This window comes from Populus nigra, chromosome 16 (assembly GCF_951802175.1).
Source record: "Populus nigra chromosome 16, ddPopNigr1.1, whole genome shotgun sequence".
Classification (NCBI taxonomy): Eukaryota; Viridiplantae; Streptophyta; class Magnoliopsida; order Malpighiales; family Salicaceae; genus Populus; species Populus nigra.
In genome coordinates, this window is record NC_084867.1 from 10,923,324 (window position 1) to 10,948,842 (window position 25,519).

Genomic DNA, 25,519 nt, shown 5'->3' on the forward strand with positions numbered 1-25,519 from the left:
ATTGGCGGGCTTATGTTTCCTTTGTTGATCACAAAACAAATTTATTATCATTATTATTATTATTATTTATCCATCAGAACTTACTACAAAACTTAATTCGGTTAAAATGTATTTGAATATTTATTCTATAGGGTTATTTTAATCCAATGTTTATTTTTTTAGGCTAAAATAATATTTTCTTAGATACGTATCACTCCAGTTTTTAAAAAACCTAAACTTTTGTTGACGTAGATAGTTTAGAGAGACATTGAAAATGTGAGATTAATTGCTCTTTCTCGTGCCGAACAAGTTTTTATTTCAATTTCAATTTCTTACTGTATTTTATTTTAATTGTTTTCAGAACTGAAATATTCTTGAAAATCCATGAATGTTTTGTTTAGGGTAGTAATTAAAGATTAGTATGTTTGATGATTTGAGTAAAACTTGTAGCAGAGTTTGAAATCCCTGTTTTAATTGCGAGGGAAATTACAAGAACAACTGTAGTGCAAGTTGGAGCAGTGGGTATTAATCTTGGACATTTGGTGGATCAGTCCATTTCTTTGTTATGAGTAAATGTGATTACTAAGCATATTCTGGATATGTAAATGGAATTAACAGACAATTAATAGTAACGTCATATGAAATATAATCTAAATTATAATTTGATGAATATTACTAGAACACTTAATATTAATTGATAAAATTAAAAAATAAAATAAAAGAAAATATATTTGAAGGGTGAAAATAATAATAATAAAAACACAAAACATCATTTCAGTAAATAGTATTTTATGAGTGTTCTTAAACATCGTGTATAATTTAAATCTTGTAGTGGATATATATATAATTAAAGTTCTACTAAAGTATAATTTAAATCTTGTTAATGATAACTCGTGAAGCAAATTTCATTAGGGATATAAAATACATATTCAATTCTTATGGAATATCTGTCAATACATGGCATTTGTGTCTTATTGCTGATTATATGACCCATACCGGTGAATATTGCCTGATAAGCCGTATTGGGGGTATATTTGAGTCAATATACCCTTCAAGTAAAGTGTTCAAATTCATAGTTGAAGCAGCATTGCACGGGAGGTTGATAATTTGGAAGCTCCATCTGCTAGGGTTTGTTTTGGATTGCCAGTGAGAATGGGTATTGGATCTTTTGATTTGATGCAGAAACTGGAAATTTAATCCTTTGTAATTTTTGTTTTTTGTTTCACCTGTTAAATCATACTGAAAGGGGGCTCTGAGGTGCTTCCTAGTTAATTATGCTGATGAACGTTTCTAGTCTATCACGTGCCTTCTTTTTTTTTTTCTTGGAAATTCCTTCCATTGTTTTTTAAGTCATCCTTTTTCTTGTAATGTAGGTGTAAGCAACTCTTACTTTTGTTTAGATAAGAGAGGTTAAGAGATGTTTTTTTTTCGATGACATGAGAGATTGTATAAAACTTTGTTAGAAACTCCTGGGAGATTTTATTGGTTTAGAAAAAAAATTTCTATAATATCATATAGATAATTGAAATTTTATTGAACATTATCTATATTTAAATTTTTTTTAGTGGATAACTTAGTCAAAATAAATTTGAGTTTCAAAAGGAAACAAACTCTTGTTTTTAGGTATACATATATACACTTCATAGTATAATATCTAGCTAGCTACTATCCAAACTCATTATCATCTCTTGAAGATTTATAACCTCCTAGATAGTTTGTTGCTATTCAAATTAATTTTAATTTCATAGAATAACAAAAATAGATCAAATGCAGCAAGTGAAGGATATGTCAAGCACTAACAGCACGAAGAAACTACTAGGAAGATTTTATAGGCTTAGAAAAAAAAGTCCTATAGAAGAACTATTGAACATTTTTTTAAGTCATATTTTTTCCTTTCATTGTTATTTTTTTTTTGAAGTCATCTTTTTTCCTTGTAATATAGGTGTAAGCAACTCTTATTTTTGTTTAGATAATAGAGATTAAGAGATGCCTATTTTTCAATGACATGAGAGATTGTATTAATCATTATCATAACGAATTTATATTTGATAAAAAAAATATCAAATATAAACATAAAATAAATTTTAAAAAAACTTGTTTTCTACGATAAAAAAAGAAAAATATACAATTGTGCCATCGCTACAATACACCACTTGCTATAATAGCCAAAATTCTAAACATAATTATAAAATCACCATTTTCCTTTTAGTTTATTGTATAATTAGCTTATCTTTTGTATGTCATTGTACAAACTACAAAGACATATATTTAGTCCCATACCATATATATATAAAAAAAGAGTAGCAATGTTTCCAAGATATCAAACTTCGTTAGAAATTCCTGGGAGATTTTATTGGTTTAGAAAAAAAAATCATATAATATCGTATAGATAATTGAACTTTTATTAAACATTATCTATATTCAAAATTTTTTTAATGGATAACTTAGTTAAAATAAATTTGAGTTTTAAAAGGAAACAAACTCTTGTTTTTAGATGTGTGTGTGTGTATATATATATACATTTCACAGTATAATATCTAGTTAGCTGCTATCCAAACTTATTATCATCTCTTGAAGAGTTATAACCTCCTAAATAGTTTGTTGCTATTTAAATTAATTTTAATTTCATAGAATATCAAAAATAGATCAAATGTAGCCAGTGAAGTAAGCACTGACAACACGAAGAAACTACCAGGGAGATTTTATAGGTTTAGAAAAAAAAATCCTATAGAAGAACCATTGAACATTTTTTTTTTAAGCCATCCTTTTCCTTTCATTGTTTCTTTTTAAGTAATCTTTTTCCTTGTAATATAGGTGTAAGCAACTCTTATTTTTGTTTAGATAATAGAGGTTAAAAGATACTTATTTTTCTATGACATGAGAGATTGTATCTATATTATCGTTACAAATTTATATTTGATAACAAAATATCAAATATAAACAGAAAATAAATTTTTTAAAAAACTTGTTTTCTATGATAAAAAAAGGAAATATACAATTATGCCACCGCTACAGTACACTACTTGCTATAATAACCAAAATTCTAAACATAATTATAAAATCACAATTTTCCTTTTAATTTATTATATAATTAGCTTATATTTTGTATGCCATCGTACAAGCTTAAAAGACTTAGTCCCATATATATATATATATATATATATATATATATATATATAATTGAATTGCTATTGAACATTATCATTAATTTAAATCTTGTTAGTGGATAACTTAGTCAAAACAAATTTGAGTTTCAAAAGGAAACAAACTTTTATTTTTAGATATATATATACACTTCACAGTATAATATCTAGCTGGCTGCTATCCAAATCCATAATCAACTTTTGAATAGTTACAAATTTTTAGATAATTTAATACTATTTGGATTAATTTTAATTTTATAGAATAACAAAAACGAATCATATGCATCCATTAAAAAAAGATATGTCAAGTACTGATAACGCGATGAAAGACCCGAATGACTGGCTTCCCATCACCAAGTGTAGGAATGCAAAGTGGTGGTATTCTGCCTCTCACAATGTTACAGCCATGGTTGGTGCTCTGGGGTCCTAGGCCTCCCTTATGCCATGTCTCAACTTGGATGGTAAGCATGCATTCAGTAGCCAAAACAATGGCTAAAGGATCATTATTTTCTGAAGTCAAATTGTCTGGTTCTAGAGAGGCTGGAATTTGTAATTAACCATGGCAACAGTAGTGTTGATTACTTAATGTGATCTCAATGGCTAAAGGATCATGCTTGTATATTTAATTAAACTACCCGTGAGAAATTTTATTTAATCATGAAAGTAAGTGTTTTTATATTTGTAATGTGAAGTACAATTTATTTGTATATTTAATTAATAACATTTCTATTACTTCTGGTCAATTTTTCTACTCTTAAGCGTTTTAGAATAATTAATTCAAAATCATCTTGATTTAGGGAGACATGGATTTGGACGACTAAATTCTCTATTAAGAGTCATAAATTAACAAGCAAGTCCACTTAATGAAAATTGTATTATCAAATAGTAGCAATTAACTTATCTTTTGTATGCCAATTATTATATAATACACTAAATGAAAATGGTAAATCAGTATAGAAATGGTAATTTTGTATTTTTTTCTCAATTTGTTTTACTGTAGCAGTAGCAAAATTACAATATTTGATTTTTCTTTTAGTTTTTTTTTATTGTAGCAACGTTGTAGCAGGGATAAAATTATAATTTTTCTGATTTTTTTTACTACAACACTACTCTGACATGAAAAATTTATAATTTTAATTTTTTTTGTGAAACCAATATGCCCACCAGCCCAAGTTGGTTCAAATGAGTCATCTCTACCATAAAAAAAAAAACAAATCAGGAATGTTTTCAAATATCAAACTTTATTAGAAACTTCTTCTTAAAGAGATTTTATCGGCTTAAAAAAAAGAAGAAATAACCATATAATATTATATTGTGGTGGGTATAATTGAAGTGCTACTAAGCATCATCTATAATTAAAATCTTGTTAACAAATTTCATTAGGGAGATAAAGCACGTATTCAATTCTTATGAAATATCTGTCAATACACAACATTTGTCTCTTATTGCTGATTATATGACCCATACCGGTAAGTGCCGCTCGATGAGCCGTATTAAGAGCATATCTGAGTCAATATCACCTTTTAAGTAAAATGTTGTTTGAGACAACGTTCAAATTCATAGTTGAAGCAACATTGCATGAGAAGGTCGATAATTTGGAAGCTCCATCTACTAGGGTTTGTCTGGGATTGCCAGTGAAAATGGGTACTAAATCTTTTGATTTCATGCAAAAACTAGAAATTTGATCCCTTGTAATTTTTATTTTTTTGTTAAATCGTAATAAAAGGGGGCTCTGAGATGTTTTTTGGTTAATTATTCTGATGAATGTTTGTAGTCTACCACGTGCCTTTTTTTTTTCTTGAAAATTCCTTTTATTGTTTTTTTTTTAACTCATCTTTTTTCTTGTAATATAAGGGTAAGCGACTCTTACTTTTGTTTAGATAAGAGATGTTAAGATATGCTTTTTTTCAATGACATGAGAGATTGTATCAATTATTATTGTTTTGAATTTGTATTTGATAAAAAATCAAATAAAAATAGAAAATAAATTTCAAAAAAACTTGTTTTCTAAAGTAATAAAAAGAAATATACATTTGTGCCACCGCTACAGTACACCACTTGCTACAATAGCTAAAATTCTAAACATAATTATAAAATCACCATTTCCCTTTTAGTTTATTGTATAATTAGCTTATTTTTTGTATGCCAATATACAAACAACAAAGACTTAGTCCCATACCATATAAAAAATAAAAAGAAAAAAACATATAAAAAATAAAAAGAAAAAAAAAATAAAGAGTAGAAATGTTTCCAAGTTATCAAACTTTGTTAGAAACTCCAAGAGATTTTATTGGCTTAGAAGAAAAAAAATCCTATAATATTATATGATCATATATATATATATATATATATATATATATATATATATAATTGAGTTGTTGTTGAATATTATCTATAATTTAAATCTTGTTAGTGGATAACTTAGTCAAAACAAATTTGAGTTTCAAAAGGAAACAAACTCTTATTTTTAGGTATATTTAAATACTTCACAGTATAATATCTACCTATCTGTTATCCAAATCTATCATCAACTCTTAAACAGTTATAACCTCCTCTATAATTTATTGCTATTCATATTAATCTTAATTTCATAGAATAACAAAAATGAATCAAATGCAGCCAGTAAAGGAAATTTCAAGCGACAACGCAAAGAATGACAACGCGAAGAAAGACATGAATGACTGGCTTCCCATCACCAAGTCTAGGAATGCAAAGTGGTGGTATTCTGCCTTTCACAATGTTACAGCCATGGTTGGTGCTGGGGTCCTGGGCCTCCCTTATGCCATGTCTCAACTTGGATGGTAAGTAAGCGTTCAGTAGCCAAAACAATGGCTAAAGGATCATTAGTTTCTGAAGTCAAATTGTCTAGGTCTAGAGGCTGGAATTTATAATTAACCATGCATGGCAACAGCAGTGTTGATTACTTAATGTGATCTCAATGGCTAAATCATGTTTTTGATTTTGTTTTAGGGGTCCCGGTGCTGCTGTATTGATCCTGTCATGGGTTATCACTCTATATACACTATGGCAGATGGTGGAGATGCATGAAATGGTGCCTGGAAAGAGATTTGATAGGTATCATGAGTTAGGGCAGCATGCATTTGGTGAAAAACTCGGGCTTTGGGTGGTGGTACCCCAGCAACTAATGGTGGAAGTGGGTTCGAGTATAGTGTATATGATCACTGGAGGGAAATCTCTGAAGAAGGCTCATGATACTATCTGGCCTAACTACAAAGAAATCAAACTTACCTATTTCATCATGATCTTTTCCTCGGTTCACTTTGTCATCTCTCATCTCCCCAGCTTCAACTCCATCACCGCTGTCTCTCTTGCCGCCGCCGTCATGTCCTTGAGGTAAGATAGATCTGCTTTCATTTCTATATGCTGTCCCTAGCATTTCCAAGCTAATTTTGTGTCCAAACTCCTTGAATGCTGTTCTAATATCAATCATGTGTTACGTGTAGTTACTCGACCATTGCGTGGGTGGTTTCATGGCATAAAGGGGTTCAACCAGATGTGCAGTATACCTCAAGGGCTTCAACAAATACTGGGCAGATGTTCGACAGCTTCAGTGCTCTAGGAGATATAGCTTTTGCCTTCGCAGGGCACAGTGTGGCGTTGGAGATCCAGGCAACAATCCCTTCCACGCCAGGGAAGCCTTCCAAGAAACCAATGTGGAAAGGAGTGGTTGTTGCTTATCTTGTTGTCGCTTTGTGTTACTTACCTGTTAGTTTCGTAGGTTACTGGGTGTTTGGAAACAAAGTTGAGGACAACATACTCTTATCACTAGAGAAGCCTCGTTGGCTTGTTGCCGCTGCTAATTTGTTTGTTGTCATTCATGTCATTGGAAGTTATCAGGTATGCCTAAACAATCTTACTCCTTTTCCTTTTCTTTTTTTGAGATTAATCAGTGAGGCTGCATGTCGTAAATTCATTCCAAAGATAGATCTATCGCATGTTTTTGTTTCTTTAACGAAACACGTTTACTTATCCATTCTCTTTCAATACATTGACGTCTAAACATAATCTTAGCGATGATCAGTTGATGAGGGTTGGATTGTTATTCTTCAATTTGCATCGATTCATTGATCTTTAGCTTAGCTACATTAATAATGTTCGCCATTGTTTTGCGTAATACAGGTTTTTGCAATGCCGGTGTTTGATATGATGGAAGCATTCCTAGTCTTGAAAATGAATTTCCAACCGGGTCAGCCGCTTCGCTTCATAACACGAATTCTATATGTTGGTGAGGAGAAATCTCCATAAAAACTTCCATTGATTACTGATTTTTGTGTAGTAAAAGGAGTGTTCTTTTAACAAAGGGAGATGGTTTTGGTTTAATTAACTTAATTTCGTGTTATTTTGATGCAGGATTGACCATGTTCATCGCAATGACATTCCCATTTTTTGGTGGGCTTCTAAGTTTCTTTGGAGGATTTGCCTTTGCTCCCACCTCATATTATGTAAGGCACCATGTTATACATATCTATGCTTATCTTTCTTGCTTCGGTAAACAATGTGCAAAGCTCAAAATTCCGCAATTGTTTGCAATCTCTTTGCAGCTCCCCTGCGTCATGTGGCTTGCTGTATATAAACCAAAGAAATTCGGCTTGTCATGGCTCGCAAATTGGGTATGTTCCTGTTAATTTCCAGCCTCTTTTTTTTTTTTTGTTTCTAATTAGCAATATAGTTGTGGTCTTAATTTCTTCTCATTATCTACAGATATGCATTATCCTTGGCGTTGTATTGATGGTATTAGCCCCCATCGGAGCATTAAGGCAGATAATACTACAAGCCAGGGACTTCCAGTTTTACTCTTGACTTCAGTACCGCTTACAAAGGGGATATTGTTGAAGTGCAGCTGCATGCTCATGCTCATGGCCATGAACATTTCATTTTTATTTATTTCCGTTCCTGTAGAATAATGGGACTTCAAGCTCTGCTTCTGTATTAGTGAATTTTCTGTATATATTCGTCTAGGAGTACTAAAATGGGAGATGGATATGTAAGGCTGCATGATCTATTAACATTCATGCTCAGCCTGTGTGAATCTCCTTAATTTTCAATCTTTGTATTCAAGAATTCCCGAAGTCCTTGTTAGCTTCAAACTTTCTCTGCAGTTTTGAATCAATTTCGTACCACTTTTAAAGATTTGGACTTGGTTTCTACAATTGGATGTTACATCACGAGGCCCAGTGAGTATTTATTTTTGAACAGTCTTTGGTAGATAATAATTATTTTTAAAAGTTTTTTTATTTAAAAAATATTAAAATATCATTTATTATTATTTTTTAGAAATTATTTTTCACATCAATACAACAAAACTATGTGAAAATACACAAAAAAAAACAACTTAAAGAAAAAAATTTACTTTTTTTTAAAAATACTTGCTATTTGTATTACAAGCTGATTTTCAATTATATTTTATTGAAAAAAATATTAAATTAACATTTAATAGTATATATACGTTCTTTATCCATGATTATAGCTATCTTTGAAAATATCCTAAGCTGGGTCATGATATAGATAGAGAGAGGATCTTCTCAAATAAAAGGATGGTCTGATGTGGATAAAAAATTTACTTGTTTTTGCTTAGTATTGGTGGTTTTCAAGTTTCATGAACTTAATTTAACATTTGTTCAAGAAAAAAAAACTAACCAACTAAATTGAAAATAAACTTAGACTTGGGGGACTAAATTGTGCTTCCATCTGTTCTTTAGCAAGTAGGAACAACACTCATGCCAAGGGATTGATAATAGATGTATTTTAAAGTAATTTTTTAAATATATTAAAATAATATTTTTTATTTTTTAAAATTTATTTTTAATATTATTGTACCATCATATAAAAAAATTAAAAAAATATAATTTTACAGCAAAAATAAACAGCCACAACAAAAAGGGCAAAAATCAAATCCAATTTTGTAAAAATAAAATAAGAAAAACTCTTACTACAATTTTAAAAAAGTGAAAACTAAAAGCTTTATCCACTACTCACTCACTCTCCATTTTGCACACAAAAATGCAAATCCTCCGAACTCCTTTCCCTCTCTTCTCTTTACCCAAACCCCTAAACCCTTCCCTTAAACCCCACCATAAAAACCACCACCAGTTCCTCCTCCTCCCTCGGCACCCTCTCTCCACCACTCTAACACCTCCAAAATCTTACAGCTCAGATGAATTCCCAGTAGACGAAACATTCCTTGAAAAATTCGCACCAAAAGACCAAGAAACCGAAGACGAAGCTCGAAGAAAGAACTGGATTGTCCGTGGCTGGGCACCATGGGAAGAAATCTTAACCCCAGAAGCCGATTTCGCGAAAAAGTCACTAAACGAAGGCGAAGAGGTCCCTCTTAAAACCCCAGAAGCAATTGAAGCATTCAACATGTTATCTCCAAGTTACCGTTCGCAGAAAATTAAAGAAATGGGGCTTACTGAAGATGAGTGGTATATGAAGCAATTTGAGATAAAAGGGGAGATACCGGATAAGTTGGAGACAGAATGGGTTAGTCCATTGGTTGTTAGACAGGTGGCACCGAGGGACTGGCCGCCAAGAGGGTGGGAAGTGGATAGGAAGGAATTGGAGTTCATTAGGGAAGGGCATAAATTGCAAGGAGTTAGAGTGAATTTGGACGATTTGGAAAATGGGGTCGGTGTTGATAAGGAGAATATGTGTTTGGAGAGGTATAAGGTGTTCTTGAAGCAATATGAAGAGTGGGTTGAGGCGAATAAGGATAGACTAGAAGAGGAGTCGTATAAGGTAGTGTTTCAAATGATGGAAGGGAGTGAATTTCTCATTTGGGCTTTTTTTTAGAGGAGCAGAGATGGTTTTTAAAATACACTAATGTGTGATTTTTTTATTTTTTATTTTTTTATGTTGGTGATACAGGAAGACCAAGATTATTATCCGGGTCGAAGAAAAAGAGGGAAAGACTATAAAGAGGGCATGGTTGGACAATGCTGCAATATCTTTCCTTGTTTATACCGTTGAGTTTCAAATTTTAGTTGCTGAAAGATAGTAATAATGGTTTTTTTTTTCTTGCAGTATGAGCTTCCATTTTATTACCCGGGGCAGGTGAGTTCCTGAGCTTGTTCTGTTCCTTGCTGATTTTCTTTTTCTCTGGAGTGCGTAATGTAGCTCATGTATAGCGCCATAATAAAGTTTCAGTTGCTCGCTAAAATCTGATACATAGGACAGGAAATGTGAACTTATTTTGGATGATACATCAAAGACGTGTTATACTTGTGTTAGCCTATTGAGAATTCTATACAGGATCTTGGCATGTAGATATATCCTCTTTGAGCTGCTAACAGGGACTTGCGTTGTTCTATCTATAAATTGATGATAATGTGCAGTTTGTCAAATGTCATTGCAGATCTGTGAAGGAAAAGTTACCACTATACATCTATATCAAGGAGCCTTTGTTGATGTTGGAGGTGTGCATGATGGGTACGTATCGTCACCTTATACTTCCTAATCTGGCTCGCTGGAAGCTAGATGTTGTCATATCCTAAGTGTTTGCTTCCCGTCCATTTGCTTGAATGTCTGATTGGAGGTACCTCATTCCAATCCACGTTCATGTCTATGAATTTCAGATGGATCCCAATTAAACGCAATGATTGGTTTTGGATTCGCCATCATATAAAAGTCGGTATGCATGTCATTGTTGAAATTCTGGTGAGCAGTGTTCTTGGCCTGCACAAATATTGGTATATATGTGAATGTTTCAAACCTGTGGATCTTGCATGTTGAGTGGCCTTGGCTATTTTGACTGGTTCAATTTTCTTGCAGGCAAAGCGAGATCCTTATCGTTTTCGATTTCCACTTGAAATGCGTTTTGTCTATCCTAACATAGACCATCTTATGTATGTGATTCCTTTACACTTTTGTTGCTAGTCTTGTCCTCTTAAAATTTGCAATACTTGATTCCCATGTCGTACCCAAAGTAAGTAGCTTCACATACTGGGTTACCATGTGGCCTTGCACTGTAAGCCACATGGGTTTCTCCTGTTAGAAAGAGTCTCTGGTAATAAAGTACTTCTATCTATTTCTACCAGCTAATTAGTTAATGGTGCTGTTTTAGAATTTATCTATATTTATGTGCTTACCCTATGGCTTTTTGACATTTTTCATACTCTTCCAGCTTCAACAGATTTGAGTTTCCACCGGTATTTCATCGTGATGAGGATACAAACCTAGATGAATTGCGGGTCTGTAAGCTTCCTTATAAAAAAAAAATGCTGTCCCCTTCTGTTTCTCCTATATTTTGCCCATAATCAGCCTTTTCCAATTTAGTTCTATTCATGGTTGCCTCATTTGATGGCATGGATAAAGTCTCCCAGGTTAACCATGGCATAGCTTGGTGCATTGTGGAATATGGGTTCACATGATGAATTGCATATCATTCACATGCTTGGATGGCAACCCATCCGTGGCAGTTTATATGGCAATGGCATATTTCATATGCTATTATTAGTTTTAATGTGACTGTAGGATCTTTGAGTTCTCAGAATTGCTTAATATTGGACTCAACCTTATGGTCACTGAAGGGTATTTGAATACTGTTGGATCTCCCATCTTAACCAGCTGAGTCAGTTAAAACATGGGGAAATGTAGTTTTGGAAGGCGATTTTTTGTTACAGTAGGGGCTGGACAATCTAGTCTGAACTTCTCCATTTTGCTAGTAAATTCCTGCATATATTGTATTTTTTGGAACTTAATGTCTCTCTATTTGTCCTTCACGTGCACTTACATTTGCAGCGTGACTGTGGAAGACCTCCTGTTCCTAGGAGAGATCCTGAAGATAAACCAGAAGAGGAACCTCTATTGTCAAATCACCCTTATGTAGATAAGGTGCCTTTCTGTAGCATTTTTCTCATTATTGTTTTTGTAGCCAGTTTATGATGGTCAATTAATGTCCAATGCCATCGGTAATCCTGTCTATTTTAAGAACTGTGTGCTGATCCTCTTTCTTATGATGGGTGAACTTGGGTATTTTATGCAGTTGTGGCAAATCCATGTTGCTGAGCAAACAATTTTGGATGATTGGGAGGCTAATCCTGAGAAATACAAGGGCAAAAAGATATCCGAGTTGACTGATAACGAAGATTTTGATGAAGAAAATAGCATTGAATATACTGAAGCTTATCATAAGAAAACAGTGCTGCCTAAAGTGATTCTGGTGAGGAACATTCTTTGATAATGTACACATCTTTAGTCTGTTGAACACAGCTGACATCTCTTGTACCCATTTACAGAAAACGAGTGTTAAAGAACTTGACTTGGAAGCTGCCTTAGCCGAGCGTGAGGTCAACGATTTTCTTGAGTTGTTTATTATCTATATTAAAAATTTTATTGATTGTTTTAACATAGTTGGCTTCTCATTTATGATTTAACCAACATTTATATTTCATTTGTAGATAGAACTATCTTCCATGTTCATGTGTTCAATGTCTGTTTTGTCATCAACCAGGTCCCATATGGTTTACCTCTGTTTTGAAGGTCAAATTTAAAGCCAGCCATGTAATGTTTATTGTCTCAATCCTTGGCTTGGAGAACACGGAATGAGTCTCTTGCTCCCGGTGCTTTACTTGCTATTTGCTAGTTAGACAATGCACGGCCAAGTTTCCATTTTGTTCACGCATATGCCATATTCATGCAGGATAACCAACCCTCAAAATAGTTTTAATGGCTTGGCTTTTCAGTCATAGCTAGAAATCTATTTTATATATTGCTGTATCTTAAACTTCCACTGCAACATAATCAAAGCTCCTCGTAAATATGTCAAACTAGCTTTCTCATTATACTTAATTTTTTCAATATTTTCTGGATGCAGTTTCATAATAAACTAAGAATGGAAGCAAAGGAAAGGGGAGAGAAATATAAAATCACCAAGCTGAGACGAAATATAGAAATGGATGAGTATGACTTGTTGCACTGGCGTCGATCATTTGAGGAAAGAGAAGCTTTGATCAGAGACATCAGCTGGTGACTCATCTGTTCTATTCTCTCTCTCTCCCTGTGTGTGTGTGTTTGTTGGAAATATTTTATCATATTAGATTTAACATGTCTATGTTAGCACAAGCTCCTTCAGGCCCTTCCTGGTTAGGTTGTCTAATATAAAATCTTTAATTGAAGCATGATAATCATCGTGCTGATGTTATAAAGGATGGGTGTTAAAATCATGCTCTCTGCTTTGCATTTTCTTGCTTAGAGTTGCTTGGTTCAATTCTACACTGTGATCAGGTTGCCTGTTCCAACCATTTTCAGGAATCAGTTCCTTGTTTTTGTAGGTTTAATAACGATGCCCTTCGTCTTTGGAGCAGAACATGAGCAAAGAAAATTTATTATTAATACATACCGGCAGGAGTTCTTTTAATTTGATTCATGGGATCAAAACATGGCTAATTGCTACCTTTTATATATTACGCATTTACCCTATCTTTGATTGGCTGCATCACTTCCTCTTGTTTTCTCTAACTCAAGCTGGACAATTTGTCGCAGCCGTCAAGCTCTTGGTCTGCCATTGGAAGAACCAGGAAAGTATAAGCCAGCAAGTTTCTTTGGTAAGGACCAATATGATCCTGAAAATCCTCTATACCGGTATGACTACTGGGGAGAACCCAAGAACTCGGAAAAGAGCAAGCAAGAGAGGATGACAGAGCTTCATAACAAATCTATTGTGGGAAAGGGCAATGTTTGGTATGAAACGTCTTATGAGGATGCCATCGCACAACGAATGCAAAGGGAAGCCCGTGCAAAGGAAGAGAAGCAAAGAGTGGAAGAAGATTCAGACAGAGATTATGATGATGAGGATGATGATGATGACGACGACGACATTGATTTTAATCTCTTAGGCGACTTTGGTGTTGACTTGGCAAATCACCCAGTAGTTAATGGCACTGAATCTGCTGGACTATCAGATGAGGGTATGTTTGACAATTAAAAGAGGGTGAATAACACTCACCCTAAAGTTATTCACCCTAAATGAATTTCATATATTTTACGGTTTTTTGGAAAAGAAAAGAAGAGCACAAATAAACTCTACTTTTGCCATGTTTATTTTAAGTGACCAACCTTCTGGCGCAGCATATGCATAACAACCAAGTGACTTTTCATATAGGTAGTTCCTAAGTTGTGAAGAAAGCGCTGATTAGTATGGTTCTGCAGCTTCTGCTTATTCTCCCTTGAGAGCCTCATTCGCAGGTCTCTGATATCGTTGCTCCATCTGGATAATGGAATCAAGTGTAATCAGTTTTTCATACCACTAGATTTTGGTTTGGTTTGGCTGAAAAGAAGCTATATTTTCAGAACCCTAATGTACTGGAATTGACCTGAAGATCAGCTGCTGAGGTTTAAAAATTTTTAATGATTCATCTACCATAAAAAAATACCTAAATAATTATGAACCTGGGTTATGAGTGAACATTCATAACTCATATGGAGTGATAATTTTGGCTGCTTCAAAACTTCTCAAGGCCCCAGGGACTTTTTGGCATGGAAGTGGCAAAGGCTCGGGCAATTTTACATGGACTTGATCTGGCTATGCAAGCTCTTGAAATTCATAAACAAGGGCAAAACAACCACTTTACTCCGTCGTTATAATCTGTCCTTAAATTGCTTTCATGGACAACCACCAAGCCAAAATTTCCAGGATCTAAACCTTTTTGCAAGATTTTCATCGTCGTTATTTGATAAGCAAAGCTAACCAACACCTTTTGAACCTCACCCTTTTTCCTAGTCTTCAAATTCCAAGGAATGGTTTCTCCACTATTAACTGCACAATAAAATTTCCAAGCAAAAACCTTTCATTTGCCTTATGGTAGTCCAAGGCTATGACCTGTTACAAAAGGGCCCCAACTTAGGTCTTCAGAGTGGATTTTAACCTCAAAACCACTTATGATCGCTTTTTCAACACCACCAAACTGTAGGCCACTAAATTAGCTTTTCTAGACTGGTAAGATTTGCTTTGATCGGATACCCAAGTTAAAAGCTATGGCGTGTTAAAGAAGCAGTGCACGTTTGTCCTTCCAATTTGTCTTCTTGAGTTTCTGTTTGTCGATTCAGTCCATAAACTCATCGGTTAGGTATCCCACGTCAAAAACACCATAAATAGACTTAAATTATAGGAATTATTGACTATCTAAGATGGTATAAAAGGTGCTCTTATCCTACACAAGTACTTGTATATTTCATAAAAGTTAGGACCTTCAGGATCTCCCAGTGAAAGACATGAGTTTAAACACCATACGACTCTCTCACAAAGTAGCTAGATTGTCATCCAAGTAAAACAAATCATTAGTTTCAATTCAAGAACAAAAATGTAACACAAGCATCCCAACCAATTTTTTTCTTTTTTTCATAAGTTCTGTTTTCACTCAACAAGGACTATTTTATCATCATCTATTGGCTTGTACACTGTCACTAACTCTAGAACTTTTCTCCATAAACTATTAACAGCAGTGTTCATATACAAATTACTAGAAGAAACATTTGGATGGACAAGATAACCAACCTCGATGGTGCCTCCAGGATCAAAGTACACATAAGAAACATGATGCCAACCAGTTACAGAGTTATTGTCAACTTCTTATTCCATTTGCAGGTTCATCAAAGATTAGGAGTGAGTTTGTGTGTTGCAGCCATTGAGCACCACTTCCCTTCAAAATCATCTAACCCAAAGCAATTTTCATACTCAATATAACCCTAACTTTTCCTTGGATTCAATATACTCACAACTTCTCTTAAGAGTAGTGCAATCTCCTCTAACACTTCATTGCTCATTCAAATTCTAGCAACACAACAATCGCATGTTCAATTATCACCAACAAGTACATTGTTAGCAACTCATTTTAAGCCTGCAACCACAAAATAGTTAAGCACCTAATGTTGCCCTTTGAGTTCACTAGTTTTTCCTGCTTTAATCATATCGAGATTATCCTTCTCAACCATAGTGGCCCATCAACGGCCAAAATCTCACCATAATTTGCCTCACAAGCTCACTATTAAGCAAGGATTTATCCAACTGATTTGAGGAATAATAGTCCCCAACATCAGTATTTGTAGAATCACATTAATCCCTAATTTCATCACAATCTAGAACCACAAATCAAGTTATCCACACTCATAGGCAAGAGAAATTTTAATTTGCATATAAAACACCAAAGGATCCATTTCATACACACCCACACAATACATATACTAACACGGTCTAATTATCCCCACAAGAAACAAAACAATTTACACACAGCACCATTCACTAACATTGACAGTCTAATTATCTACACAAGAAACAAAACAATTTACATAGAACATCATTCACTAACATTAACAGTCATGACTAGGGTTCAAACTCGAACTGATCAGTGTCACGTAATAACGATCCTGAATGCATCATTGCACCAACTAGACAGCTCGTAATTATAGCAAGCATCAAGAAGTATAAGAGATAATTCTCACCTCTTTGAGGAGAGGGAAATCCTCAAGGATGCAATGAATACTTGAAGCTGAAACAAACTCCTCACTTCAAAGATTCTCGTCCACTGTATTTCAAATGCCCAATCGTCAAGCCTCTGAAGCTTCCTTGCCACATGATGATTGCAGTTTAACGCTAGTCCATAAGATTCGAATCTCTTGAATAGATCAAACCGAAGTTGTGGATGATTTGCATCAATCCATTGGAGTTCGAATTTCTTCTTATATTTTGAGGAGAGACTCTAAAAAGAACTTGATTTATTTTAGAATGTGTTGTCTAGTCGTCGTGCTTGTTTACTTCTCGACTCACAAATATAAAAATTTAGATTTTTTTTTTTTTTTTTTTTCTAGTCTGGTGCGGTGAATTCATTTTCTTTTCCTCAGGTTTTGATATTTACCAATTCCCTCCCTGGAGTTCTATTCATAACTAACAAAAATTTTCTCACATTTCAAATTTGATTTTTATAACTTTTTTTAAAAAAATTTAGGTTATTTAGAACAGAAATAATGATTTTTTATAAAAAAAAAATTATTTAAAAATATATTAAAATAATATTATTTTTAGCTAAAATCACCAAAAAAATAAATAAATAAATTCAAAATTTTATGAAATTGCTGTTAAAATGCGGGCCAAACACCCCCCAAAACCTTTTAAATAAAAGGGGGCAAACTAAGTTTGTTTCAATCAAGTTCCCCACCAATCAATTGTCCGAATTGAGTTTCTTATTCTCTCTAGTCCGGGTTTGGTTATATATATATATATAGCCTGGCATAACCTGTTATGAATTATGATAGCCATTTTTATATAGGATTTTTAAAATGAAAATGAATAAAAATATTTGTTCTAGAAAACGTAAGACATGAGTCGTTGAAGCCCAAGCATTTGGAAAAACAGCCCCTTTAAAAACTTCATATTCTCAAAAAAAAAATTTATAAATTATTTTTTATATCGTTTTTATACATTAATCTTAAAAATAATTTTAAAAAAATAAAAAAATATATTATTTTATTCTAAAGAAAAACACTTAAAATTACAACTGCTATTACGAAACCAAATCAACCCAATGACGAGTTAAATGATTTTTCACATAAATAAGTGCCACCATTTAGTAATTTCCCAAAATTATAGGCCCAAAGAGCAAAGATCGCACACCGTATTTATACCGCTTTCAACTAAAGCCGTCCTAAAGATAAGAGAGATTTCTCTCCACGAGCTCTGACTAGACCCTTACTAGGATCAAACCAGTGTGTTTCTCCACTCGTTTAATCGTCGTTGTACGCCCTTACAACCAAGTAATTACGCGTGCGCCTAGGGTTCTGCATTTTGTTCAACAGAGATGGCCTCCATTGGGATGGATCAAAGTCAAAACAGTTGGAGCTCAAAGCTGGACCTGCCTGCATGATCGCTTTTAGGGACGACTTCCAGGTTTCTCAGAGCAGATTAGCTTCGCTTCTAAGATGCTTCCAGCACGACTATCAGGAGGTGTGCCCCAAAGTCGAAGCTAGCACTGGCTTGGAGTTGCCGCGAGTTGACAGTTAACACGCGTTTGCCAACAGGATACCAAAAACAAATCACAAGTAATAGGAAATGCAAGGAGCACAATGCCCATATCATTTCACAATTCTCCTCAGGGGTAATGCAGGGGCTGAAACATTCCGGCCTCAGGTATCAAAAGAAACACAATTGAGAAAGAAGAAATGAAATGAATGCCATTAAAAGGTGCCTCAGCTTTGACTATATTACAATTAGGTTAACTTACCTCCTGCCTAAGCTTCCGAGCTTGCTTTCCCCCCGCCCACGCATCCCCCTACAACCCACAGAACCTAATGCCATGTAACCCAAGGTTTCACTAACCCGTACAAACTAGAGTTTCTTTTTTTACAAAACTATAAAATTGAATAAACAAAACCTCAAGCCCCGGTAACTCTTTCACTGGCAACCCACAAGTCGCCATATGCTAACACTGACAAAATGTTGTTTACCATGTTTTGAAACCGCACTCCAAACCAGTAAATACGAACAAGGCCAAAAAAAACAAAACCCAATTAACAACTGCTTATCATGTTTCCCCAGAGAGTCTGCGGCTCATTCTTTCAAGTAGGTGAAGAGTAATCCTTGTCATAGGCTTGTCTGCTGCTGAGATATATCACAGTGGATACAGAAGATTATGCGTGCCCATAGTTCTTTGAATGCAGAAATAATCAAAGCAAAGACCTGATCAATCAATTTCTCCTTCCTCAACATCTTTTGCTCGCTCTGGTACACTAGGAGGTGGTGGTTCAACTACTTCCTCTTCCTCATCATCGTCTTCCTTCATGTATAATCCTAGTTGCTCCAGTGGGTTACTACTTCCCTGAAGCTTGAAACTACCCAAGCAATTTTGAGAAAGATCTGGGCTTGTTTCCTCTATGAAACTTGGAAGCTGTTCATCATGGATCGTCCTAAGCATTTCTAAGTCTTCCATGAAATGACTGTTCTCGTTGATATCAACAGTCTTTTCCATCTGCAAAGAGCAAGAAGATGTTTGGTTCCATTCTAAAGAAGCTTTGGGGCTGGCTTTACATAAAATGATGTAATTTACCTCTGACAATGCCTGACGGGCAGCTTCTCTTTGCAGTTCCCTCTTCCTTTTCGCTTCAGCAGCAGCTTCAGCTTCAGCTTTCCTTCTAGCCTCTTCAGCAGCCTTGGCTTCTGCCTGCAACCGAGCCTTTTCTGATATCACGGATTAAGAGATAAATCATTGATATTGGAAAATAACATCACAACTTAAAAATTAAGGATATGATAGATTGTGATTCCAAACCTTCCTTTTGCCTTCTTTCAAATTCCTCCTTCTCCTTCCGCAATTTCTCGGGATCACACTTTTCACCCTGAATTCAACATATCACCGAGTGAATCATCCACTCAAAAAACAAACTTGAAAGCATGTAAATTTTTTGCAATAGATAGCATGAATGTTGATGCCAAGACCAACCTTTTCAAGTGCTTTTTCTCGAGCTTTAAGTATGGTGTCGGCAAAACGGTTCCTCAACAAAGCTGCACGATAGAGCTTTTCGGGAGAGACTTGCCTCTTGGATGGAGCACTCTCCCCTATAATATTACACATGATGGGTGAGATGAAGTCCCATATGTAACAGCAATCTTCTTAATGAGCATGCTTACCCTCTTGGTGGCCATCTATCTCAGCTGCAACTGGCTTACCCTCAGTATCCAGCTCAACTTGGTCCAATCCATCTACAGATTCTGAACAAGGCATTGCAAGCAGAATAAAATTGTTCAAAACAAACTGTAAGAACCCTAGAACATGAATAATATGTAACAAAACCTAAAAACTTACGATTTCCAACATCTGAATCATCAGGATCACTTCTCTTTTGGTCTGCATTTTCTCCAGGTTCCATTTTGCTCTGTTATAATCAGAAATATAAGAGAAAAAACATTGTCATGCCTAAGAGAGGATCACAACATATAAATCCACACAATTTTCAGACTAAACCAACAAAATTTGTAGAATACATACCTTAGTAGCATTAATGGAACCAGACACTTTCACTGCGACAGATTCACCGCCAGATTCACTGCCAGAATCTGAATCTGAAAAGAGAATCACATACTAGTAAAAAGAGATCATTATACTAACTATGAAGGCTTTCTCAGCTCAATTTACATACATAACCTTTTGCAGCTATAGAATTTATAAAGAAAAAGGAATTAACCACCACCAAATTACCAACTACTTGAGAGCAAAAGTAAGCAAACCACACATTCTTATGATTATTACACATGAACCTTGTGAATAAATAACATCATGAGGGCAATGCACTGATACCAAAGCCACAACAGAGTGCAAACCAAACAGAAAATCCCAGTTTCCTAAACCAGTCATGGAGCAAAGCTTATGACCTGTGTTAAATAATCAGGAGAGAGATACTATGTGGGACAGTCTCACTCATTTCTCATACCAGTCAGCTATTCAAAGCACAGGAAACAGATGCAAGATAAGTTTAAGTTTCTCGCTTTTCACACCCAAAACAGTACAAATCTTAGAAATTGAATATGAAAAATATAAAATGTGAGAAACACAGTTCCTTTGCTTGACTCCTGGTTTATTATCATGTCAAAAATCCATCATGTTAAGAAATTCACATATCATAGACATGCAGTCGCATCCTACCCATCCCAATACAACAATTGGGTGAAAAGATGTTTGTTCCAATCACTTGATGCGTAACCCAGACCAGTTCTATGCTAACCAGCACCCTTTGGATTCATCTTCACCATCGACAACAAAAAACACCTGCAATGAACGGACCTTTCCTCAGGGAAACTAAAATTCATCAGAATAACCGAGCATGTGGACTTTAAACAAAGTCCATGAGCCTACAGTTTTTTTTTTTGCAAGCCAAATATCAAAATCTGCACTTTCTTCCCAGGAGTGTTTTGGATACCAAATTTTGAATCTCAAAGGCTTGGTAGCACTTGGCCAGATATCGATAATATGAACCTCCACATCATTGACATTGTTGAGAAGATCAAAATTTTTATCAGCCAATGTTTCTTGACTGGCTTACCATTCCTGGGATGTTTCACCCAATCAAAAAGTTTGGTGACTTCTCCTAGCACCTAGGACTTCAAAACCACTAATCAAGCAGGAAAATATCATCTATGATTGGAAAGAAAACAGGGACTAAGTTGCTCTGATCCTTTAAGCTATAAGGTTAAAATGAACCAAAGTAATTAAGCAAACATAAAATCATTTCCATCTTGTGAATTTGAGGGTGGAAAGAATCATGGAAGTGACATTTCCCAGTATTTTAGTGCAGGTGGATGAGGTGGAATTCAAAATTTCTCAAGAATCCATCTCAATCCAAGCAAAAACTGTGAGATAGACTTCTTTCCTTTCTTTAATTCCCTATTGTGTACATCTTCGGTGCGAGTTTCAAAAAGATTGGAAGCATCTTTTGTTCTAATCTATCTCTGTAAAGCATCTTTTGTTCTGATCTATCTCAGTCATTTCTCTCGTGGACGAGGTCTGATTCCCTTATGTGTATATCCTTCATTTCTTTGATTAATAATCCTTCTTTTATATGTAAAACATTGGGCAGTAATTTACCTGCTAGAGACTAAAGTTCACACCTAACCAATTGCATTGAACTGTTTGAAAAGATACTTCTTAACAGAATAAATGCCCAACAACCTGTAACAGAAACATGAAGGGCAAATGCCTGCATGCATGCACATATATATAGAATCGTTAAGAAAATAAACCAGTCCAACAAAATTGATCATGGATCAGCCCATAAAGTGCTTTTGTATGTTTTGATACACCAGAGTACGCGGCAACATGTTTCCACTCTTAAATCACATTGAAACAAGATGGGGCTTGTTAGATTCAACAATCCCTGGTGTTCCATTAACATGCCCCCCTAAATCAGGGCGTCCAAAGTGTGGTAACAGATCCGATGTACATCTAGTACTTTCAGATAACCATTGAACATGTAAACCTAACGCAAAAGCCAGACTGAACTAGAGTGTCAATGAGGGTCAAATAAAAGGGTATCCTCCTAGATGAAGTTCATGAGGGGAAAAAACAACTTGATACCAACAATAAAAGCAAGCCTTATAGAAGACATTCACTCAAAGATAGCTGAAGGTAGCTCTTGGAATAAAACAGGGAAGTAAGTTGTTCTCCCTCGCAGCATCCGTGCATCCACCAAAACAAGCATATGGCAGTTACACCAGAGTTTTAGGTGGCAAGATTCTAACAAAGCTATTGACAGGGAACAAGGTGAAAGGAAATCTTATAACTATATTTTAAATATTTCACCATCTTGCAATTTACAGAGGCATCCAGCATATAACTATATGAGTTACAAAATAGGCTAAACAGTTGAATGGTTAGGCTAACAGAAAGGAAACAGAATCAAATGACACAATATGAAAAAAATCGAGTAAAATTTGAAGTATCAAACAAGATGCAATGACAACATGATATTCAAACAGCACTCTATCAAAGTTTACAAAGATATGTGCTTAGAAATAACATCAGAAGTCCACATTCAGCATACCAAAAAACGATAACATGTATTCCAAAGTTCTGAAGAATCATGTTAAGAGACTGATGTCTATAATTTATTTCTTCACAATCCAGGAATCAAGCATGAATCACGATGTTGCTTATTTACATACTCCAATATCGAAAAAATATTGTAAACAAATTCTCTAAGAAAAAGAAGTGGTGACAATGAAAGGTTTATAAAACACTAACCACTTGAAGATGAGCCTGATTCACTATTGGAGCAACTAGGACTGCTACGTTTACTGTTCTTATTGGCTTCATCTTTTTCTATCTTTATTGGAGGGTAACTTGAAATAGGAGGATCATTTCCACCAACAATATCTATATCTTCTTCAACAGTATCATTTCCTAAAAAACATGATGAATGAGTATTCAACTGGCAAAAAAAATAACATGCATAATATGCATGAGATGCCTGGTATCTAGAGATGCGCAAAAGTATAGTAAAAAAGTTTACCTTTGCATGGTAGCAATGATGAATTGCTAATCCCTGGCTCGTTAATAATCTGAATCAGAAAAACCACCGTGGATCAGACTTTTATTGAATGTTTCCAGAAAGAAAAAAGAGAACGTCAAAACAAAGGCGGACAAACATATGACAGAAATATGGGTACCTCCATTTCACATGGTTCAGCTTTTGACTGGTTTTTCTGTTTCTCCAATATATAATTATCCAAGAGTTTCCGTAAGTTAAACAATGTATCATCACCAAGAGCATCAATATCAATCTCAATCTCATCCTCACCAGTCTGGCCAGCATTACCACTATGCTCTTTTAGGAATTCAATAATGCTTTCAGGCAATTCACCCAGCAATGCCTCCAACTCCATGCTCAACTTCTGCTTCTCCCCATTAGACATGACCCGCCTGACAGGTTCTGGCTTAACCTTATTGTCACTCGGTGTAATTTTCTTCTTTTTCAAAGGAGGAGCACTAGTAGTTGTTTCCCTTTCTATATGAACAGTTGTTTCCCTTTCTATGTGCACATCAGTTCTTGATGGCATTGATTCCACGCCAGTGGTAACAGGAAGCTTTTTCTCTATAACTTTCCATCTAACTTCAAAGTATTTACTGAGGGTCTCAGCCATGGAATGGACATCATTTCCAGGAGGGTTATACTTCATTGCATTTGAGAAAGTAAGTCGCACATCTGCAGCAAATCCCAGTGGACTCAAATATTCACCAGAAACAATCTTGCCCTTCACTGTACCCAAATCCATTGGATGTTTAATGATAGTAAAATAGTCCGGTATGTTCAATTTCACCACATCAACAGGAGTGTTGAAAATCCAACCGAACTGATGTGCCATCAAACGATTTAGTAATGCCTCACACTGTTTCATCAACATAGCAGTCGAAATACCCAGTGGAGCAGCTGGCTTCACTGGCTCAGAACGTGCTGATGTACCCTTTTTTGTGTGGCCTCTATTTCGATCAGGATGAGCCCGTTTCTTACTCTGTGGAGCTGGTACTTCAAATGAACTATGGAGACCTTCTAGTGGAGGCCTCTTTTGGCCATCACTGCAACTCCTGATATCACTAGAAGGCGATAATAAAACTGTATTTGAACTCAGAGAAGCCACTTTCCTCTGCAGGATTCTGACCTGTTCAAGTTCCTTTTTCAACCTCATTTCCAAATCCTTCCTCTCTGGCCTTGACATCTTTGATAGTGACAAGACTTGTGATGGTACACCAAAAGTATCATAACAATCCATATTCAAACTAATGCATTTTCTCTTGGGAGCACATGAATCTTCCGATGCTGTCATCTCAGATGCTGTCATCTCAGTGTCAACACGTCCAGAGCTCCCAAACCCTTCTGATTCAGCCATGGTATGAACAGCATGTCGAAAATCTGGAACAAAACCAGAGGAGTGCCCTTTAGAGAACTTCTTTGATTTCCCCATTGGTTGTGAAAGCCAACACTTTTTTGATTCCTTCCGTCCAATAAACTCTATAGGAACAGTCGGTGCCATAGGATTATCTTCCAATAACTGCACATATCATCAACTTCAGCTGTTTAACTTCTTATGTTTCCTCTGAATTCAATTTCAAAAAATCCATGCCAATGATCCGCTTCCAGTTCACAATTCCTCTACCACACACATTTATTCAATTTCTTTTAACTTCAAGGAATCAGGTTTAATAAATAAATAATTACTCTTGTTTTATGTCCTTTTTCTCGCAATTGTACTGAAAGTTTCAAGTTTTCCACTATAATTTACAGTAGTCCTCCTTTATTTATGAGCAGCAATAACAGATCCTCATCAAATCACACACTAATTGCATGTGTCCCCAAACCTAAATTCATCTGAAGTAAATCTTCAACAAATGAGCTTCAAAACCGACACTGATCTGATCTGATACCCCTCCAAAAACCCAAAAACAAAAATTAAAAAAAGAAGCTAAGAACCCAATCTTATTATCTCTCTCTCTCTAGAATTCAAACAAAAAGAGAATTTTAAGAAATTAAAGAACTTTATTTGAGAAACAATACAAAATACTCACTCAAAAACCTAATAAGCTCCTTTGAGCAAAAAAAAACCCCATGAAATCGCAAACCCTAGATAGATCGAAATCGAAGCTAGAAATAAACGCATCGACACGAACACAATGTGACGGACATACAAACAGACAACCTAGAGCGAGAGAGAAAAATCAAGGCTTATTAATCAAACCAATTCAAAACCTGGATCTCCCGCTTTCGCCTTTGATTCCAACAAACCCTAGGGAGAGAACCCTTTCTCTTCGCGATTAAGAAAGAGAGAAACGAGAGAGAGAGAGCTTCCAGAAGTGTGTGGGATTTGATGGGCTAGTTTGGTCGTCTATTTAAAGGCCCACGCG

The 25,519-nt window shown here is 35.1% G+C and overlaps 3 protein-coding genes and 1 long non-coding RNA gene across 6 annotated transcripts; 2 read left to right on the top strand and 2 right to left on the bottom strand.

Annotated features, from left to right (window-relative positions):
• Positions 1–5,762: 5,762 nt before the first annotated feature.
• Positions 5,763–8,273, top strand: LOC133675234 (lysine histidine transporter 1-like). Its single transcript, XM_062096549.1, has 7 exons — positions 5,763–5,923; positions 6,093–6,476; positions 6,587–6,980; positions 7,263–7,368; positions 7,494–7,585; positions 7,685–7,753; positions 7,845–8,273. The coding sequence occupies exons 1-7, from the start codon at positions 5,796–5,798 to the stop codon at positions 7,941–7,943; spliced, it is 1,272 nt and encodes a 423-aa protein (XP_061952533.1). The 5' UTR covers positions 5,763–5,795; the 3' UTR covers positions 7,944–8,273.
• Positions 8,274–9,102: 829 nt separating this feature from the next.
• Positions 9,103–14,224, top strand: LOC133676087 (protein PLASTID TRANSCRIPTIONALLY ACTIVE 10). Its single transcript, XM_062097660.1, has 12 exons — positions 9,103–9,881; positions 10,011–10,070; positions 10,167–10,196; positions 10,498–10,571; positions 10,718–10,799; positions 10,914–10,987; positions 11,266–11,332; positions 11,883–11,975; positions 12,127–12,303; positions 12,380–12,430; positions 12,958–13,109; positions 13,626–14,224. Exons 1-12 carry the CDS (start codon positions 9,144–9,146, stop codon positions 14,065–14,067), a joined length of 2,040 nt encoding a protein of 679 aa, XP_061953644.1. The 5' UTR covers positions 9,103–9,143; the 3' UTR covers positions 14,068–14,224.
• LOC133676089 (uncharacterized) lies at positions 9,130–17,144 on the bottom strand. Its single transcript, XR_009835543.1, has 2 exons — positions 16,581–17,144; positions 9,130–14,349 (listed from the first exon to the last, which is right to left on the bottom strand). It is a non-coding gene; the product is annotated as an uncharacterized LOC133676089 (long non-coding RNA).
• Positions 17,145–18,174: 1,030 nt separating this feature from the next.
• Positions 18,175–25,494, bottom strand: LOC133675093 (transcription factor GTE8-like). Of its 3 annotated transcripts, XR_009835343.1 has the most exons (11): positions 23,290–25,494; positions 23,133–23,181; positions 22,865–23,023; positions 20,117–20,190; positions 19,934–20,003; positions 19,759–19,839; positions 19,571–19,686; positions 19,400–19,466; positions 19,178–19,308; positions 18,356–19,099; positions 18,175–18,241 (listed from the first exon to the last, which is right to left on the bottom strand). XR_009835343.1 is itself a non-coding variant. In XM_062096367.1 (10 exons), exons 1-10 carry the CDS (start codon positions 24,649–24,651, stop codon positions 18,815–18,817), a joined length of 2,394 nt encoding a protein of 797 aa, XP_061952351.1. In that variant the 5' UTR covers positions 24,652–25,494; the 3' UTR covers positions 18,280–18,814. The 3 variants fall into 3 exon arrangements, 2 of the variants coding, with proteins under 2 accessions (XP_061952351.1, XP_061952352.1); XM_062096367.1 differs by lacking the exon at positions 18,175–18,241 and having other exon boundaries at positions 18,280–19,099; XM_062096368.1 differs by lacking the exons at positions 18,175–18,241; positions 22,865–23,023 and having other exon boundaries at positions 18,280–19,099.
• Positions 25,495–25,519: the final 25 nt, after the last annotated feature.